The sequence below is a fragment of the Dermacentor variabilis genome, chromosome 8 (assembly GCF_050947875.1).
Source record: "Dermacentor variabilis isolate Ectoservices chromosome 8, ASM5094787v1, whole genome shotgun sequence".
NCBI classification, from domain to species: Eukaryota; Metazoa; Arthropoda; class Arachnida; order Ixodida; family Ixodidae; genus Dermacentor; species Dermacentor variabilis.
The window spans coordinates 78,186,077-78,205,945 of NC_134575.1; the positions used below are offsets into that span (position 1 = coordinate 78,186,077).

General features: G+C 43.8%; 1 protein-coding gene across 1 annotated transcript in view; it reads right to left on the bottom strand.

Moving 5' to 3' along the window:
* Positions 1-19,869, bottom strand: part of LOC142590346 (uncharacterized) — a 173,888-nt gene that overhangs the window by 71,671 nt on the left and 82,348 nt on the right. Inside the window, exons 11-12 of the mRNA XM_075702401.1 lie at positions 7,709-7,860; positions 562-637 (exon numbers count right to left, since the gene is read on the bottom strand). Of these exons, the coding sequence (XP_075558516.1) occupies positions 562-637; positions 7,709-7,860 (228 nt within the window). The remainder of the gene's footprint in view (positions 1-561; positions 638-7,708; positions 7,861-19,869) is intronic.

The following is a 19,869-nucleotide window of genomic DNA, read 5'->3' on the forward strand; positions in this document are numbered from 1 at the left end:
CCCGCCAACGCATTGTGCTGAACGTCTACCCATCTTCGAAACTTTCCCCCTACACCAGGCCCTAACAGGTACCGCGCCAGCTACGCCAGAGTTCACATACTAAGACTCTCCGTTAATGGTCAGTCGTCATTTTCATTTTCGTCCACCGACATCATGCGTGTGTGCCGTCTCAAGCCGTACGTTTCAGCCTAAAACCCTTGTAAGTGCCTATACGGCACTTCAACCGCCGGCGGTAATATCCTACAGGCCATTCCCGCATTCTGCAGAAAGCGCTCGGAAGGACGACGATGATATTCGCAAAAGCACGTTCGTGTTTGTTATTCTGCTATCTTGGATGTGAATTTTCCACATATATTTGTAAATTTCGCCCACCCTTTATGTCACAATATAGGTACCTATTACGTTTCAAATATCTAAGCGCTACATTTGGAGAACATTCTTGCAACATGGTTCGGAAGGCATTTGAACGGTGGTGGAAATATATATATAGCCGAGTATTGTTTAAAAATGATTCACAACTCCTTTGTGTCGAAAAAAGGCAGTGTTATCAAAGTGACTCACCGTCGGCGATTCCCTGTAATCCAGCCATCACGATTAGCAATCCACCGGATATTGCCTTCATTCCGGCCGGCGGCTCCTGGTTGAGAGAAGGGCGAGTTGTGCTTGTGAGAAAAGTGAACATTGTTCCGAATTTCTCGCGGTGATGACGGCGTTGAACTAGGTCGGTGTAAAGCAAAAGCTTGGCGCGAGCACACGGAATAATTAACACCTTATGCCTAAGATCTAATTTGCTTTAAATATCTGCAAAACAACAGCTTTTCTCTATTTGCAACCCGCACGAATACCGTCCTTACTGCCAGCAATAGCCATATCTGCGACCCTTTATTTCTCAGGAAAATGCTACAGCCATAGATTTACCAAGGCGTATCTCGCATCTTTGTACCAAAGAATGACTTCAAGAAACGCCTAATAACGCCGAGGCAGGCAAGAACATTTCCGACTGCACGTGATTGCCGCTGGCGGAAATCAGTGCCTGCAATATCAACACTAAACAACGCTTTAGTTGGCATGCATCCTGAAGCATTTGCTTTCGGGAAATTGTTGCTATTGAAGGATTACCGACCGCAGTGGCACAGGGGCTATATAGCCTTTTCCTCTTGAGAACAAGACTGCAGATTCAGTTTATGGCCTGGGCGCCCGCATTTCTATGGCTACGAGAGTGCTAAAGAAAAGCTCGTGAACTTGCATGTAAATGCACGTTAAGAACACCTGGCGGTACAAATTGTTCAGGAGTCGCCAACTGCGGCGTTTCTCGTAGCGTTGTGTTGCTCTCGGACGCGAAACCTGATAATTTCAACTGCATCATTCAAGCCTGCCAGCACCAAGGACACACCCACGCAGGAGACATCCCGATGCTATAGCGCGTATGTCTACATATTCCTACACCAATTTGGGGGGCTTCGTGCCTTGATTTGTATTATTTTCCCGCGAAGTCTCAATGAACGCTGATTTCCAAATTTACCGGAAACCTATTTCGTCACCGTAGTTCAGGGAATGGCCTCAGGATTGCCACTAAGCGGACGCCGCTAGAGCACCGATCGATGAAAATTCAACATTAAACTATTTTCGTAATAGTAAAGGTCGTTTTCCCGCGATGCATTTTGGCCAGGCTAATGGCGGCATGGTCGCTTTCTTTTTGCAAACACCGTGTGCGAGTTCGGTTTGCTTCTCTGATGACGTGTAAAGTGCAGTTGTAGGTGTCGTTATGAAACGAGCCTATTCAAGGGAGACCAGCATGTGCAGCTAGTACTTAAATTTCATTTGAACCACGACAAGTGCTGCCATTAGTAGGTGAAATATGCAATGAATAGAAGCGCACTTGCGAATTAGCGAAACAGACAAGTACAACATATCTACGAAGCTCTTGCCATGGAACATTTATTTATCGAATGCTTAACTAAAGTGCCGATTACTAAGGATTGATATAGTCTTCGTCCTCGCTTCTATTCCATAGCAAAAAAGATGGACTCGTAGTCTCTACTCTACTGCCATTATGGTCTTAAAATAACCAATGTTTAAACTATGTAAGTGGGTAAACATCCAAGTGGAATATACTAATATGCAAAATAGAAATTAGCCTTGTCTCGCCAAAGGGCGGAAATTATTAGGACATATTCAGCAAATGGACGTCTAACTACGTCATATGTGCACTCGACATGTCAGGGTCATCCAAAGTTAGGCAGGCGTTTAGGAACGTCACTTATAAATACCCACAAAGAATCGTTCACTTTCTATCTCTCTGCGTATAAAACCGACACGATAAGCATACACAAAGAAAAAAATTTACGGGAAATTTTCCGCAATATAGAAAAATCACCAGGCAGGAAGCTGGAATGTCCTCAAGCCAACGTTTGGTATAGCTTTGTTTGGAATTTCCACAGACAGCTCTTGTCTTTTCTAAACAATGTGTGCACATTTCTCATTGTTTACTCTGCAGCGGGAGAATTGCTGATTGATCTGAACATCGTTTAAGAAAAAAGCTATACGCGCTTGTCAAGCTTCTTCCTCACCATTTGTGCCTGCTCTAAACACAATAATTATTATTGCTGCCTCTCATTCGCTGTTCCACAAAGACTTTAGTCATAAACTGCGTACCTAATGATGGACTTAAACTGGTGGACTTAATCTCCTATTGTGGATTTTTGTAGACAAATGTCAGTATTTAGTACCCAAGTGTAGGCATATAGACGACGATATAGTAGAGCAAGAATTGGCAAACTTTTGTTTAAAAGAATGTTCAGTTAACAAACCAAATCTTCCAGAAAGCACAGCCGAGTAAACAATTTCCACAGGGCCCTTGCACCGGCCACAGGGCATTTACCGGAGGATTTTTACACAGAACTCTCACCGACACCACGAGCTAGGGCTGCGAACGACCTTGCAAACGCCAAGGACACACATCTCTGAGAGTTATACACCAAACATTTCTCAAGTTCATAGCCGTAACTTGAAAAGTTGACAGAGGCACTTCAGTCTCCTTAGGTGCGTTCAACGCGAAATAATTCCGATTTTTCTGCGCGATATCTTTACTTGGTAATGTGCTCGAATCTGGAAAAGTCAATTTCGAGGATGGGTGACCCATTTTTTGGGTGTGAGCCAAGTCAATTACAGGAGGGGGCCAGGTCGGTTTCGCACTCAGTTTTCGAATTGGCCAAACTCAATCTTGGCAGTGGGAGACTAAGCTTTTCAGGGTGGGCCAAGTCAGTTATAGGAGTGAGCCAGGTCAGCTTTAAAACGTAGGTCAACTCAATTTTCGTATTGGTCAAAGTGAATTTTGGGGGTGGGTCATCCAAATTTTGCACTTCGGCCAGGCTGGTTTGGAACATGGGTCAACTCTATTTTCGAATTGGGCTAAGTCATTTTTTATGGGGGCCAAGTCAATCTTGGAATAGGGTCAGGTCGGTTTGGAACGTGGGTCAACTCAATTCGCAAATTGGGGAAAGTGAATTTTTCGGGTGCGGGCCCCGGCGTGCGTCCGACGCCGTGAGTGTTCATCGTGGGATTTCGCAGTGCCACCCGCACCAGGTCCAGCGCCAGGTGCGTGACTTCGTCCCTTGATCACGGGGGTTTTTTGTACCATCGGTTGTTAACGCCCGAAGGACGCCCTTCGGCTTCATGGGGAATATAAGGCTTTCGCATTAAAAGCTCGCGGGACCGCCTCCGGGAGCGACATTTGCTTTCCGGCAAGCGTTCAGGTATGACGTGGCAAATACGAATTGCGTACTTCGAGTGTTGGTTGCTCCGCTCGTCAGGCCTGTTTCACGTATTCGTTGTAAATCCGCCTTGCCACGGTCGCAGCACCAGCAGCCGCCAAACCTACCCCTCCTACTTCTCCCTTGGCTCGCGGCACATAAACCAACCGAACGTGTGTTCCCTCCAAACCCTCCTCATTCACGCCCTCTCCTGTTAAACCTGAAACCAATGCACGCTCCCTCCTCCTCTCCACTTTCCTGGGAGGAAGAGAAGGGGTAATGCTGGCACAATCATTTGTGGATTACTGTGGACTACGCCGCATTGGAGAGGCACAAAAGAATAAGTGTATGAGATACGCACGATGCGTGCGGCGAGTTCTGGGAAATAGAGCCATAACTATGACCCCGGGAAACATTAATAGTTTAGTTACTAGTTATTACTAGTATTAGTTGTCAAAAAAAGCACGTTAATCAATGTAGACAAATTTCATTTTTATTTATTACCCGTGACACAGAAGGCATTACAGCGAGAGAAGAAACAGTCAACTACAATGGCAACTGTTGGTTTCATGTATATTTGCAACTAAAGCTTCTTGTATGCTGCACAAATTCATACACAACCCGACACAAATTGCGCAGAATAAAAGAACTAAAGGAAAGTGAATTCTCAACGGGAAAACTTCTAGAGGCGCAACTAACACCTACGGTAACTGCGCGCCGTTATTTTCAACCATGAAATATTCATGTTGTAGATATAGAAGCATATAATGCACATGGACCTTTCCAGGTCGAGAAAATGCCATGCAGAGGCACATTGTATAAAAACAAGATGAAAGAGGCAGTTGATATTAGCAAGACCAAAATCTTGTAATAAAAAAAAGGCGAGAAAGTTTATAGAACCTACGTTTATCTGCGCATGCGTATGCGTCGCTAGATATACGAAATAAAATGTGGATCCTTTTTATGCTCAAATTCATCCTCACCAATACTGTGCCTGCGAAAGGAATTTGGCCGGGATCAGTTGCCGCACCAGGTGAGCTATCCAAAGCACTAGCATTATTTCATGCGAGCTAAAGTCACTGGCTCCTTGAATGTAAGAGTGGAATTTTACTTTCACGAGCGAATATACAAAATGCATTTAGGCGATCTAGTTTATTTGCTATCATCACGAGGAAAACAGTCCTCGTTTCAACGCCATTTTCTTCTCAACCATTTTGCAACATTTATATAATCGCTTCAGCAAAATTTCAAATCAATCATATTCCAAATGCTGGGTGGGCGTATCGTTCTTATACTGCTGGCGATTCCCACAACAATATGGCCGTTGCCAAGGAATTGTGAATTTGTGTCCTCCTCAGCGACAGAGCGTGATATCCCCTGGATCACTCGAGCGGCCGTACAAATGATGTGCCTGAAGTATTTCACGACAAATAAACCTGCATACGGCGATGTGGGAAAAATTTTTGTCTCAAATTGTGCCTCAGTATCAAGACTGTTGTACAACACGACTCGCACGCAACCACCTCATCTTTATCCTCCTCGAAACTACGTACGTGGACGGAAAGCAGGTGCAGTCGGCCCATTAGGTGAGCTTATCAGAGCTCTAGCACTTATGGTCATGCGAAGGTCCCTCGCTCATTGACTGTACTAGTGTGAATTTACTTTCAGGCGTACAAATTTGTTTCAGAGCAACCCTGTGTAAAACTTTCTATGCCCTATAGCTTCTTCCGATGTAGCCGACATGTCAACTTGCCGTTTGACCAAAGGGCTCAAAATGTTCAATTATTGCGCTATTCACTTCTTCTCGGTCAACTCTTCCGGCAAGCCTGGGCGCTGCAAACGAGAGAAAGAGCGAGAGAAGGACAGAGCGAAATGGTGAGAGAGGGCTCCAAAAAGCCTAATATGTAGATACTGAACAGTAGATACGTAATAAAAAGCATTAAGACATATTTAACTAAGATTGTGTTGCTGAAGGCGACTTTTTGTCAGTTACGTTTGTCTGTTTTATGCAAGTTTTATACAAGTTTTATGCGTAGGTGACGTTCTACCGCTATTACATAGGCGCAGATTAAGATAAGCTACTGCATGTATAGAGTGAGCGAATTGGCAGCGGCCAAAAATAAATAAATTCACTTAGGCCCCAGTACAATGGTTGTCGACGGTTGGTAATGCCAGTAGTATTCAAGCAGCGAAACGACACATCGTACAGCATAGATGCCAAATATCGAATTTTGACATTCGTAAATTTCCGTCGTAGTGACCCACAGAGGGCCAGGGTGTTACAATTTTTTATGTCTGCAATCAAGCCTGCTCTGACTCTTATTCAGGCATTCGTACACCCTTCATTCACAATCAGTTACCGTTAGGCATCGCCACATAGGCGGCAGCAACAGCAGCACATGTGGAATATCAGAGATGACAAGGAAAACATTGTTTTTTTTTATAACACTGACTTTTTCGGCTAATATGATGCTGCTAATTTCTCCTGTTCTAATATACTTCCCCCACTTTAGGAAGAGTATAAGCTAGCTGAAACCGACTGGCCCTATCTACGTTATCTACACGTTTCCCTTCATCTGTACGACGCAATTATTTCTTAAGTAGCATTAACACAATTATTTCACTCAAATCGCAACAACGCTGTCGTAACTGACTCCTATGTGGCTATGTGTCAGTTCTTTCGGCAGTATATTTAACCCGATTGTGATTTCAACCCTTGTGCTGCCCTGCTCAGTCCGCATGGGGGCTGGAAAGTGCTTCTATACGTTGTTCACCAATTATTATTATTATTATTTATATTATTATTATTATTATTATTATTATTATTATTATTATTATTATTATTATTATTATTATTATTATTATTATTATTATTATTATTATTATTTTGGGTGGGGCGAATGTCAGCGAACCGTACATCGTTTTCACGTTTCCCTATTTCCAAACGTTTCGTACTATAACGCATCACCCGTCATCTGCAGTACCCACAGAATGATGTCATTATCATGATGATCGTTGTTGGGGCTGATCGATGTTGAAATGCCACCCAACGACATTATCGAAATTTTGTTTATTAGTACGAACTCATAGGATGATGACCAATGGACCTATCATAATTCGAGCTCCTTGAAAACGCATGTTTTGTATGACACCATGCTGTGCATAAAATAACGAAGACTATAAACCAGACAGTCAAACAACGAAGACTACGTTAGAAGCAGAGAATACGATTCCTTTCTTAGTGACAGCAAAATATTGAAAACCCTGGCGTCAGAACCTCTAATGTTCAAAGAACTCTTCATTGGCTAGACGCGTTCGCACATTCTTACGCACGAGACTAGCGCTCGCGAAATGGGTGCTTGATTCGATTTATTTTTACACTGTCTTTGCTCTTGAACAATACTTATATCCTAATCCTCACACATTGGGATTTCGTGCCGTAAGAAGCACAGACTGTGCGTCAACAAATGAGACAACGATCCTGTATTTATCGTACCCGGACATTTACCACGACCACTTTTTCTTCCGAGTGTGCCAACACTCCGCAGAAATCGGAGCCCATCAAGTCGCTAACATGTCGAAGTGATATCGAAACGCTCGTGGGGCTTGTGTGTCTCATCGTTTTGTGTCCTCGTCTGTGCGCTCTATAGCGCAAAACACCGGTGTGTTTGTTCATAGAAGTGTCTTATGCAACAACTCATCGTAGGAGGAAACTCCAGCAAACCCATATGCTGGACATACTAGTGAAACCAGCTAGCCAATGGTAAAAAAGCAACAGCAAATGCATATCGCAGTGAATTAGGCCAGAGCTGCTGCATCGAAGAATAACAAGGTTCAGGAAACACCGCGCTATACATCCCACACCGTTTGTGTTTTCTGTCTGTGCTCTGTGCGTACATGCATGTTGTATTAGAATAAAGGCCAAACTATGGGACATCAGCGTTAGCTACGCATACCTTGCAGTACGCCATTGTTTGGCACCAACAAGGCGCCCAAGCGCCACTGGACACTGATGAAGGCTTGTTGCAAGGTAGTAGTGGCAGCACTTTCATGGGCTAGTGGCATGGCCCCTGGAGGTGCAAGTGAACATCCTTCGCTTCGCGAAAACCTGTCGACAGAGGAAATATTCCGCAAGCTTCTATTGATCCTTCCTGCTCTAAGCTGTTCATTTCTACAAAAACAACATTCCTTGCTACGTACACACTGTCGTGCGCGTTCGTTACACACTTCCGGCGGGGTCTCCAATGTTTATCTACAGAAGCAACTACACTCAGAGCGCGTGTGGAGCTCAAAACACTGCGCAAATTACAATGCCCCGATGCTTCACGAAGCAGCAGTGTTGAGCGCGCCCAGCTCCCCAGTCCATTATATATATATATATATATATATATATAGCATAGCTGTGGGTGAGATGGGCTACCCAGACAATTTCGGAGACAGCACCGCAGCGTAAACTCAGCTTCAAAATGTTTCTTGCCGCAATAAAGGAGCTAACGAGCGAACTATTTTTGTCAAGGTTAATTAAAGCGCCCTAATGGAGCAAGCGCCCTAATGAGAACGCTATCTAGTGAGGCGAGTCTATCAGTGTTATTGGAGGAATTAGAGGGTAGTAAATGGGATATAATAGGGCTCAGTGAGGTTAGGAGGACAAAAGAAGCATATACAGTGCTAAAAAGCGGGCATGTACTGTGTTACCGGGGCTTAGCGGAGAGACGAGAACTAGGAGTCGGATTCCTGATTAACAAGGAAATAGCTGGTAACATACAGGAATTCTATAGCATTAACGAGAGGGTGGCAGGTCTTGTTGTGAAACATAATAAGAGGTACAAATTGAAGGTGGTACAAGTCTATGCCCCTACATGCAGTCATGATGACCAGGAAGTCGAAAGCTTTTATGAAGACGTGGAATCGGCGATGGGTAAAGTCAAAACAAAATACACTATACTGATGGGCGACTTCAATGCCAGGGTAGGCAAGAAGCAGGCTGGAGACAAGTCAGTGGGGGAATATGGCATAGGCTCTAGGAATAGCAGAGGAGAATTATTAGTAGAGTTTGCAGAACAGAATAATATGCGGATAATGAACACCTTTTTCCGCAAGCGGGTTAGTCGAAAGTGGACGTGGAGGAGCCCGAATGGTGAGACTAGAAATGAAATCGACTTCATACTCTGCGCGAACCCTGGCATCATACAAGATGTAGACGTACTCGGCAAGGTACGCTGCAGTGACCATAGGATGGTAAGAACTCGAATTAGCCTAGACTTGAGGAGGGAACGGAAGAAACTGGTACACAAGAAGCCAATCAATGAGTTAGCGGTAAGAGGGAAACTAGAGGAATTCCGGATCAAGCTACAGAACAGGTATTCGGCTTTAACTCAGGAAGAGGACCTTAGTGTTGAAGCAATGAACGACTATCTCATGGGAACCATTAAGGAGTGCGCAATAGAAGTCGGTGGTAACTCCGTTAGACAGGAAACCAGTAAGCTATCGCAGGAGACGAAAGATCTGATCAAGAAACGTCAATGTATGAAAGCCTCTAACCCTACAGCTAGAATAGAACTGGCAGAACTTTCTAAGTTAATCAACAAGCGTAAGACAGCGGACATCAGGAACTATAATATGGATAGAATTGAACAGGCTCTCAGGAACGGAGGAAGCCTAAAAACAGTGAAGAAGAAACTAGGAATAGGCAAGAATCAGATGTGTGCGTTAAGAGACAAAGCCGGCAATATCGTTACTAATATGGATGAGATAGTTCAAGTGGCTGAGGAGTTCTATAGAGATTTGTACAGTACCAGTGGCACCCACGACGATAGTGGAAGAGAGAATAGCCTAGAGGAATTCGAAATCCCACAGGTAACGCCAGAAGAAGTAAAGAAAGCCTTAGGAGCTATGCAAAGGGGGAAGGCAGCCGGGGAGGATCAGGTAACAGCAGATTTGTTGAAGGATGGTGGTCAGATTGTTCTAGAGAAACTGGCCACCCTGTATACGCAATGCCTCATAACCTCGAGCGTACCGGAATCTTGGAAGAACGCTAACATAATCCTAATCCATAAGAAAGGGGACGCCAAAGACTTGAAAAATTATAGACCGATCAGCTTACTGTCCGTTGCCTACGAAGTATTTACTAAGGTAATTGCAAATAGAATCAGGAACACCTTAGACTTCTGTCAACCAAAGACCAGGCAGGATTCCGTAAAGGCTACTCAACAATAGACCATATTCACACTATCAATCAAGTGATAGAGAAATGTGCAGAATATAACCGACCCTTATATATAGCTTTCATTGATTACGAGAAAGCGTTTGATTCAGTCGAAACCTCAGCAGTCATGGAGGCATTACGGAATCAGGGTGTAGATGAGCCATATGTAAAGATACTGGAAGATATCTATAGCGGCTCCACAGCCACCGTAGTCCTCCATAAAGCAAGCCACAAAATCTCAATAAAGAAAGGCGTCAGGCAGGGAGATACGATATCTCCAATGCTATTCACAGCGTGTTTACAGGAGGTATTCAGAGACCTGGATTGGGAAGAATTGGGGATAAAAGTTAATGGAGAATACCTTAGTAACTTGCGATTCGCTGATGATATTGCCTTGCTTAGTAACTCAGGGGACCAATTGCAATGCATGCTCACTGACCTGGAGAGGCAAAGCAGAAGAGTGGGTCTAAAAATTAATATGCAGAAAACTAAAGTAATGCTTAACAGTCTCGGGAGAGAACAGCAATTTACAATAGGCAGCGAGGCACTGGAAGTCGTAAGGGAATACATCTACTTAGGGCAGGTAATGACGGCGGATCCGGATCATGAGACGGAAATAATCAGAAGAATAAGAATGGGCTGGAGTGCGTTTGGCAGGCATTCCCAAATCATGAACAGCAGGTTGCCGTTATCCCTCAAGAGAAAAGTATATAATAGCTGTGTCTTACCAGTACTCACCTACGGGGCAGAAACCTGGAGGCTTACGAAAAGGGTTCTACTCAAATTGAGGACGACACAACGAGCTATGGAAAGAAGAATGATAGGTGTAACGTTAAGGGATAAGAAAAGAGCAGATTGGGTGAGGGAACAAACGCGAGTTAAAGACATCTTAGTTGAAATCAAGAAAAAGAAATGGGCATGGGCAGGACAGGTAATGAGGAGGGAAGATAACCGATGGTCATTAAGGGTTACGGACTGGATCCCAAGGGAAGGGAAGCGTAGCAGGGGGCGGCAGAAAGTTAAGTGGGCGGATGAGATTAAGAAGTTTGCAGGGACGGCATGGCCACAATTAGTACATGACCCGGGTTGTTGGAGAAGTATGGGAGAGGCCTTTGCCCTGCAGTGGGCGTAACCAGGCTGATGATGATGATGATGATGATGATGATGAATGGAGCAAGCGCAGGCACGAAACGAAATACCCACAACTGTCGCCAACATTTGTGAAATGGAAAAACTCAAGCTCGTGGCAAGTACATACCGCGTCGGCGAGTTACAGAAAAAACGAGAAAAGAAAGGTGAGAGCCTGCCTTCTACTGTCCGCCCACTCCCTGTACATTTCCTCCTTATTTTATTTGGCGTCGGTAGTGTTCTCAAGCCGAGAAATGGTGAAAAAATCTGATAGGCTTGTCATGCTACTGCTCACTCACTCTTCACTCCTACTACATGCGGAGCTGCGATAGCTGCCGCGAATGCGCATCAAACTCAAATGAAGCTCATATTTTTCCCGGGTGTGCTACCAGGAAGATCAAGATCACGAAGAACACTCATGGTAGCCGTGGAAGTAGAAGGAACGCTGCCTTTGCTTTGTGTTTTTGCACCTCGCCACGCTACCACGCTACGTGGTGCCGACGAGACATCTTGCCGCATTCCCGGCTTTTTCTTTCAAAAGCACGGCGAAAGTAATAAACGGGAACTGATACTAATAAATGTACTTATAAAGCTAGTAAAATTGTAACGGAGAGCGTGAGGGATCAGTTTTATTGGCTTTATTTTTTTTTAATGCGCGCAAACTACAGCAGTTGCCATTTCAACCAAACAAAAAAGCATACCCACAGCACACTTTCCGCGAGTATGGTTTTAACACATACGAGTAAGTGAAAGCTAAATTGAGGAAGAGTTAAAATAAGATCGGCTTGCAACTGCAAGCCCACATGAGCCTCGACGCGAGAGACGGGGAAATGTCAAGGCCAAAAAATTTTCACACCAGCAAGCCGAAATATCTATGCCGATATAAATTATTTACTATAGTCAAACGATATAAATTATTTACTATAGTCAACATATTTATGTCCACTACAGGACGTCGGCCTCTCCTAGCAATTTCCCGCTTTCCCTGCCTTGTAGCAGCTCCCAATATCTTATCCCACCACGTAGTTCTCTGCAGCACCCCACTACGCTTGTTTCTCTTCCGGCATTCATTCTTTGATACTCGTTATGTGCGCGACACGTTACATGTGGTGCGCAACTGAATATTTTCCGCTCAATGGCAGCTATAATATACGAGTTACGCTCATTAGGTCTATAATTTCCTCAACTCTTTACCGGTCCCTCAAGGTCGCGCATATCGCATCTCGCTCTTTTGTTCGTCGTGTCATTCTCAACTTCTGCGCACAAGATAGGTCTAGTCTGTTCTCCTTTCCATCGGTTATGCACGACGTTGCAACCACAACGTTATTAAGGCAGGGGCCGCGTACAGAAGTCGGCCGAGTCATTGCCACTCGCTGTGTTATCGCTTTGGTGCAAGCTCGCTGCTGGTAACGTGGGCTGGTCGCTTTTTCTTTTCGTTACACAGAGCTCTGTATCGCACAATATGACAAATAATTTCTCGTACTCTTTACCTGGATATCAAGTTTATTGTCTTCATTCCCCCATAGCCACCTTGCCATATGGCTTTAGTAGCCTGGCTGTAGATCGTTTATTTCCTGACAACTCTGCTACTACGTACAAAATGTGGAACTACAGCATTGTAAAGCAGGATGGGTAGTCCCATAACACGTTTCAGCGTAATCAAAGCAACTGACTTATGGAATCATTATTGGCTTGATATCTTGTAAGCTATGGCAGCATTGCTTAGCATATAATGGTATGTAGCAGCGTGCACACACAGAGATACGTGCCGCATACAGAATATGCACATACTTATTGCTTGTCAGAACGGTATTCATTAAACGTGCATTAACTCTCATTCTTCTCAGATTAATTTGATATTCCAATAATACCGGCCTCACCGATATCGGCGTTTTACTTCACTGCACTTCGGCACCGCTCTCACCGTCACATCCAGTAATACACTTATGCAAAGGAATGCAGAGGTTAGTGAACGTCACAGTGCGGGTATGCTAGGAACAAGTGGGGTTGTATTGACGATCTTCGTGGTGTCACAAAAGTTGCAGTTAAATTCAAACAAAGAACAAGAGGAACACTCTTCTGGCAGCTGCGACCTCTCGCATGCTCTATGCCAAAATGTGACCGCTCTCCACTGGATTCCTGTGGATGCGTCTTTCCATCTTATATTCCTCAAGTCCCTTCCTTGTGGACGCTACTGAATGTACGCTTGTTTGTGCTCATAAACTACCTGCGTTTTTTTTTTTCTGAGTGAACATGCGCGTGTTGGGGGTTGCATGACGCCCTCCGTTTTCTTTTTTGCTTCTTTCTTATAGTTCACTCTTACATGGAAACTGAATAAACTGAGCTCTGGGTGCTTGCAATCACACTCAATGAAGGCCGGACCACTACGGAACCATAAAAATTAAATGTTTGTTTCTGCTTATCAATGTGCACCTGCACTTCGTTCATATACACAGGGTAGTTCACCGAATACTTTCAAAAATTGTTAAGGGTTGCCTGTGGCAGATAGTACAACTGTATTTCACGAGGCAGTCTACTCGAAACGGCGGAATCTACTTGCACTTAAATTAAAATGAATAATCGACAAATTAACAAAGATTCGGTAACTAACGTTTAAACTAATTACCTCATGGCCCACCCTACGATTTGCAAATTCTAGCGAAGTAGCGGATCCACTTGGAATGAATACTCAAGATTACACCCGTTTTGAGATAATTCCAGAACTTTGCGGAGAAATGCATTGGCGGTGTCCAGTTACACTTGCGCTTGAATGCATAAAATGCCGTTTTATTAAGATATATATATATATATATATATATATATATATAAACGTCGAGCGTCCTGGAGCGCGGCAATTTTGCGTGTATTCGAGGGCTTCTTTCATGCTCGGAAAAAACATTGTTTAGCACCACGTAATGATCAACAGAAAGCTGTATCGGGAGTATTTCAAGTTGCTCTACAACTTTCTCTTTGGCACTTTTCATCTAATTATAGTGTTTAAGAAGCTGACTACTAATTTATTAAGACTTATTATGTAATTAGGTAGAACGCAAAAAATAATTTGAGTATCTCCAAGCGAAGGCAAACTAAGTTGCCTTGCCACTTACGTAAACTACCTAATTACCTAAATTACGTGGCAATATCATTACTTAAATCTTGGTGCATGATAGTTCATATATGCAATTTACTCCCGCATATGTAGCATTTAACCGAGAACGAACCCGATTTGGTAGCACCATGCTTACAAGTACGCTAAAACATGGGGCCTTTTATTAAGGTATACACATTTTCACATTTTATAGATAATCGCCAAACTTTTATCATTTATGATGGTTACAGCCGAAGAGGCTCTGACCTTCTGATCCTTTTTATTTAGCTCCGAAGACGGGCGTTGTTATTATAAACACTACATGGGCAAGAACGACGTTGCGGCCTGGCATCACGTTGTTGTAACTAGATTCCTGGCGCCATTGTTAAAGGTCACCAGCAGCAACATTTCCCAAAAGCTTAACTGGTTTTATTTTAGTGGCGTATGCGATTGAAGAAATAAGGGAACTGCGGGACTTTAATTTCCTCTTTCCTTTATAATATGGGCCATTAAAGAGCGCTTATGCAAACGACACATTCATGTGGTTGGCGGATATGACGCAAATTCCAAACATGGCCCCCCCGAGATTTGTAGCACGCTGGGCGTGCCGCCCAATCAGCACCACGGAGGCGGGGCTGGTTTCAAACATTCAGTATTATGCGTTGTATGTAAGGACCACCCGTCGCAAAAGCACTAACTTTATACAGGTTAATGCGCTTAGAGAATGTGTCACGCATCAGGTAGGTGTTAGGAAAATCTATGCAGCGTCTGTAGCAGCTACTCACCTGTAGAGCGAGGTCTCTGAAGAACTGCTCCACGTCGTCATGGAAGCCACGCTTGGCCTTTTCAGCGCTGCCACTCATCCTCCTGGCGGAGGCTTCCAAGAGTCATCACCATTAACTTCCAATTATCCAGGTGGTGCTTTAGGATCACCTGCTAGCGAGGCAAACGTTTAGGTCGGGCATTCACATCAGTTAATTCCTTCGGTCTACTTCAGAGTGGCAAGACGTATTTAGCTAAAGTAATGTATTTAACGAATTTAAAAGCGTTCTTCTTTCGTGCTTTAGGTGAACGTAGAGAAAACCAGGTGGTCCGAATTATTTTTTTTCCGTAGCCCGCACAACGGGGGTATTTCATAATAAGATTATGGCTTTACCATATGTGAAAACACATTTTTTCCTCTCATCGCCGCACGTTGCCTTGGGATGCCAAACGCTATGATTTCCACTGCATCATTTAATGTGCAAGAAATGCAGAAGCGCAAGAAATGCTGACCTGTAGCGACTGTTTTTCCGCGCAATGTGTTCATCTCCAGAAAGTTGTTTCAAATTTTACGCAAGACGACCATATTTTAGGAGGAGGCATTCGGAATCACTAGTTGTTCCTCTGCCAGTGGAAGATCTCACTGAATCAGGATTTCATATAAAAAACCACTAAGTATATTTTCTTCAATTTTGTGACACCTTCTTGAACTACCACGTTATATAGGAGCGAGGTTAAGATGGTGTAATTATCTGAACACAGAAAGAAATAGTACCTTAATGGATGGTGTTTTTTCCCAAGAAAAAGGCCAACTCGGTGGCGGCTACGCTGAATAACACCGTAGTATTTATGTTGGGCAATGTTTTTATAGGACGTAGGAATTCGTCCTCCTTTCGCGTACAACACGGTTGATATCGCGAAAGCACTATGAGCTACTACTTCACGACGCTCTCATATACAACAAGCTTCTCATGTACAACAGCTTAGCTTCGAAAACACGCCTGTCAAAATTATCTGGGTAGGTGGCGGAAAAACTCGAAATCTAAAACGTTAAGATATTCCACGAGCAGCAACATCAAAAAAACTGGAAATGCGCTTACTTTGTCTTTAAGCTGCCTTTAAGGAAGCTTTAGCTCGGGTGCTCCTATCTAAATACATGTGAATGGATAATTCGTTTTTCTCGGCAATCACGGGGCCAAATTTGATGATATTTCTTGGATATAAAAGGAAAACTTAAAATCTAGTGACTTAAGGTTTCAAATGTTTGATTAATATCAGCTGCTTATTCAAAATTAGAAAAACAATCGCAAATTTTCAGAGAACGAGAACTATCAAGCTTACACCTCTACCTTCGCAATGATAAATGATATCACAATTCCCTGAATTGCATCTCATAGTACATCTAAATCGGAAAAAATTTATATGTTACACATGATTCTAAAAAAATGTAGTAATATGGGCATATAGCTATCTGGAGCTATCTATAGCTATCTATAGCTATCTATAGCTATCTGGAGCTAACTGGAGGAAAACTTGGCAAGTGCGCCTCGAATGATAAATTGTTTTGTCTAAACCGAAACAGCGCGAATTGGTAGGCTGCATGAAAGAGAGACATTCTTATTGAATGACAGGAAGTTATTCGGCATATATCTGGCGATCACTCAGGAAATGGTTGTTGTGGAACGACGAGTCGGTTCTGATGTACTTCGCTATAAAAACGCGCGAGATAGTGTCGAGCAGCCTATATTGGCTTTTGTGTGTGTATATATATATCAATTCTAAATATTGTAAGGCAGTTTGTCGTATGCGTATCATGGACACGCATGCTTATATCGCCTTCCGTTTCCCTACCACGGTTACGCTTTAAAACCAACAGCGCGCGCATGCGATCCCATAGATGAGATGAATACATATATATAGAAAAGTATCAGTCACAGCTCTCGTAGTATAGCCTTCTGAGCCGTTCCCTTTTCTTTTTCTTCTCTTTGTTTTTTCTTTGGAAGAAGTCCTATTAGGGTTATTATAATTACACGAAGGTATTTCGCCCTCGCCAGCAGCAGTACTTGAGATAGCTATTCCGGCGGCGAGCTTCCCACGCTATGCTTGGCGCCCCCGCACCTGTTTAAGCTTTTTCCTAGACGCTAGAGCTACACAATATCCGCGCAACCTTGAGCGATCGGAAAGCGCGTTTTCCACCCTGGGCCGACGGAGAGGGGAGATTTCGTTCCGGCCGCGAAGCTCTCTACATCTCAGTAAGGTGCCTCGCGGTGGTCTCGTGCAGAAGATGCCCTCTCGGTGAGCGCATATTTCCCCCCTCATCTTTTAAGAGATTCAAGACATACAAGCATTTGTCTCGCAAACCAGATTTATTTCAAGGGAATTTCCCACGTCTCAATAATTTCTCTCGTCGTATACGAGTGCTGATTGCCGTGTTATAGTTTGTTAACGAAGCTTCCCCTCAAGTCTAAATATTTTAAGGCAGTTTTCCTAGTGTATAAAGCCGCTCGAGTTCACGCTGCTCCTCTGGCGGCCATTTTTCAAAGAAATTATGCCTTCCAACCACTCAGAATGCCGGTGACAACTTCACGTTTGATCAATTCTGGATATTGTAAATAGTAAACAGCTACTTTTGCTTACATGATCGGCCATGACATTGAAATTGCTGATACAGCGGAAAGCATTGCACCGGATGCACATATATAGAACTGTGTATGTTGAGCGAGATAAGAGCTGCACTATAGGCATCGCAGGCAGTTTTAACTGGAGGAAAACTTGGCAAGTGCGCCTCGAATGATAAATTGTTTTGTCTAAACCGAAACAGCGCGAATTGGTAGGCTGCATGAAAGAGAGACATTCTTATTGAATGACAGGAAGTTATTCGGCATATATCTGGCGATCACTCAGGAAATGGTTGTTGTGGAACGACGAGTCGGTTCTGATGTACTTCGCTATAAAAACGCGCGAGATAGTGTCGAGCAGCCTATATTGGCTTTTGTGTGTGTATATATATATCAATTCTAAATATTGTAAGGCAGTTTGTCGTATGCGTATCATGGACACGCATGCTTATATCGCCTTCCGTTTCCCTACCACGGTTACGCTTTAAAACCAACAGCGCGCGCATGCGATCCCATAGATGAGATGAATACATATATATATAGAAAAGTATCAGTCACAGCTCTCGTAGTATAGCCTTCTGAGCCGTTCCCTTTTCTTTTTCTTCTCTTTGTTTTTTCTTTGGAAGAAGTCCTATTAGGGTTATTATAATTACACGAAGGTATTTCGCCCTCGCCAGCAGCAGTACTTGAGATAGCTATTCCGGCGGCGAGCTTCCCACGCTATTTTTGGCGCCCCCGCACCTGTTTAAGCTTTTTCCTAGACGCTAGAGCTACACAATATCCGCGCAACCTTGAGCGATCGGAAAGCGCGTTTTCCACCCTGGGCCGACGGAGAGGGGAGATTTCGTTCCGGCCGCGAAGCTCTCTACATCTCAGTAAGGTGCCTCGCGGTGGTCTCGTGCAGAAGATGCCCTCTCGGTGAGCGCATATTTCCCCCCTCATCTTTTAAGAGATTCAAGACATACAAGCATTTGTCTCGCAAACCAGATTTATTTCAAGGGAATTTCCCACGTCTCAATAATTTCTCTCGTCGTATACGAGTGCTGATTGCCGTGTTATAGTTTGTTAACGAAGCTTCCCCTCAAGTCTAAATATTTTAAGGCAGTTTTCCTAGTGTATAAAGCCGCTCGAGTTCACGCTGCTCCTCTGGCGGCCATTTTTCAAAGAAATTATGCCTTCCAACCACTCAGAATGCCGGTGACAACTTCACGTTTGATCAATTCTGGATATTGTAAATAGTAAACAGCTACTTTTGCTTACATGATCGGCCATGACATTGAAATTGCTGATACAGCGGAAAGCATTGCACCGGATGCACATATATAGAACTGTGTATGTTGAGCGAGATAAGAGCTGCACTATAGGCATCGCAGGCAGTTTTAACTGGAGGAAAACTTGGCAAGTGCGCCTCGAATGATAAATTGTTTTGTCTAAACCGAAACAGCGCGAATTGGTAGGCTGCATGAAAGAGAGACATTCTTATTGAATGACAGGAAGTTATTCGGCATATATCTGGCGATCACTCAGGAAATGGTTGTTGTGGAACGACGAGTCGGTTCTGATGTACTTCGCTATAAAAACGCGCGAGATAGTGTCGAGCAGCCTATATTGGCTTTTGTGTGTGTATATATATATCAATTCTAAATATTGTAAGGCAGTTTGTCGTATGCGTATCATGGACACGCATGCTTATATCGCCTTCCGTTTCCCTACCACGGTTACGCTTTAAAACCAACAGCGCGCGCATGCGATCCCATAGATGAGATGAATACATATATATAGAAAAGTATCAGTCACAGCTCTCGTAGTATAGCCTTCTGAGCCGTTCCCTTTTCTTTTTCTTCTCTTTGTTTTTTCTTTGGAAGAAGTCCTATTAGGGTTATTATAATTACACGAAGGTATTTCGCCCTCGCCAGCAGCAGTACTTGAGATAGCTATTCCGGCGGCGAGCTTCCCACGCTATGCTTGGCGCCCCCGCACCTGTTTAAGCTTTTTCCTAGACGCTAGAGCTACACAATATCCGCGCAACCTTGAGCGATCGGAAAGCGCGTTTTCCACCCTGGGCCGACGGAGAGGGGAGATTTCGTTCCGGCCGCGAGGCTCTCTACATCTCAGTAAGGTGCCTCGCGGTGGTCTCGTGCAGAAGATGCCCTCTCGGTGAGCGCATATTTCCCCCCTCATCTTTTAAGAGATTCAAGACATACAAGCATTTGTCTCGCAAACCAGATTTATTTCAAGGGAATTTCCCACGTCTCAATAATTTCTCTCGTCGTATACGAGTGCTGATTGCCGTGTTATAGTTTGTTAACGAAGCTT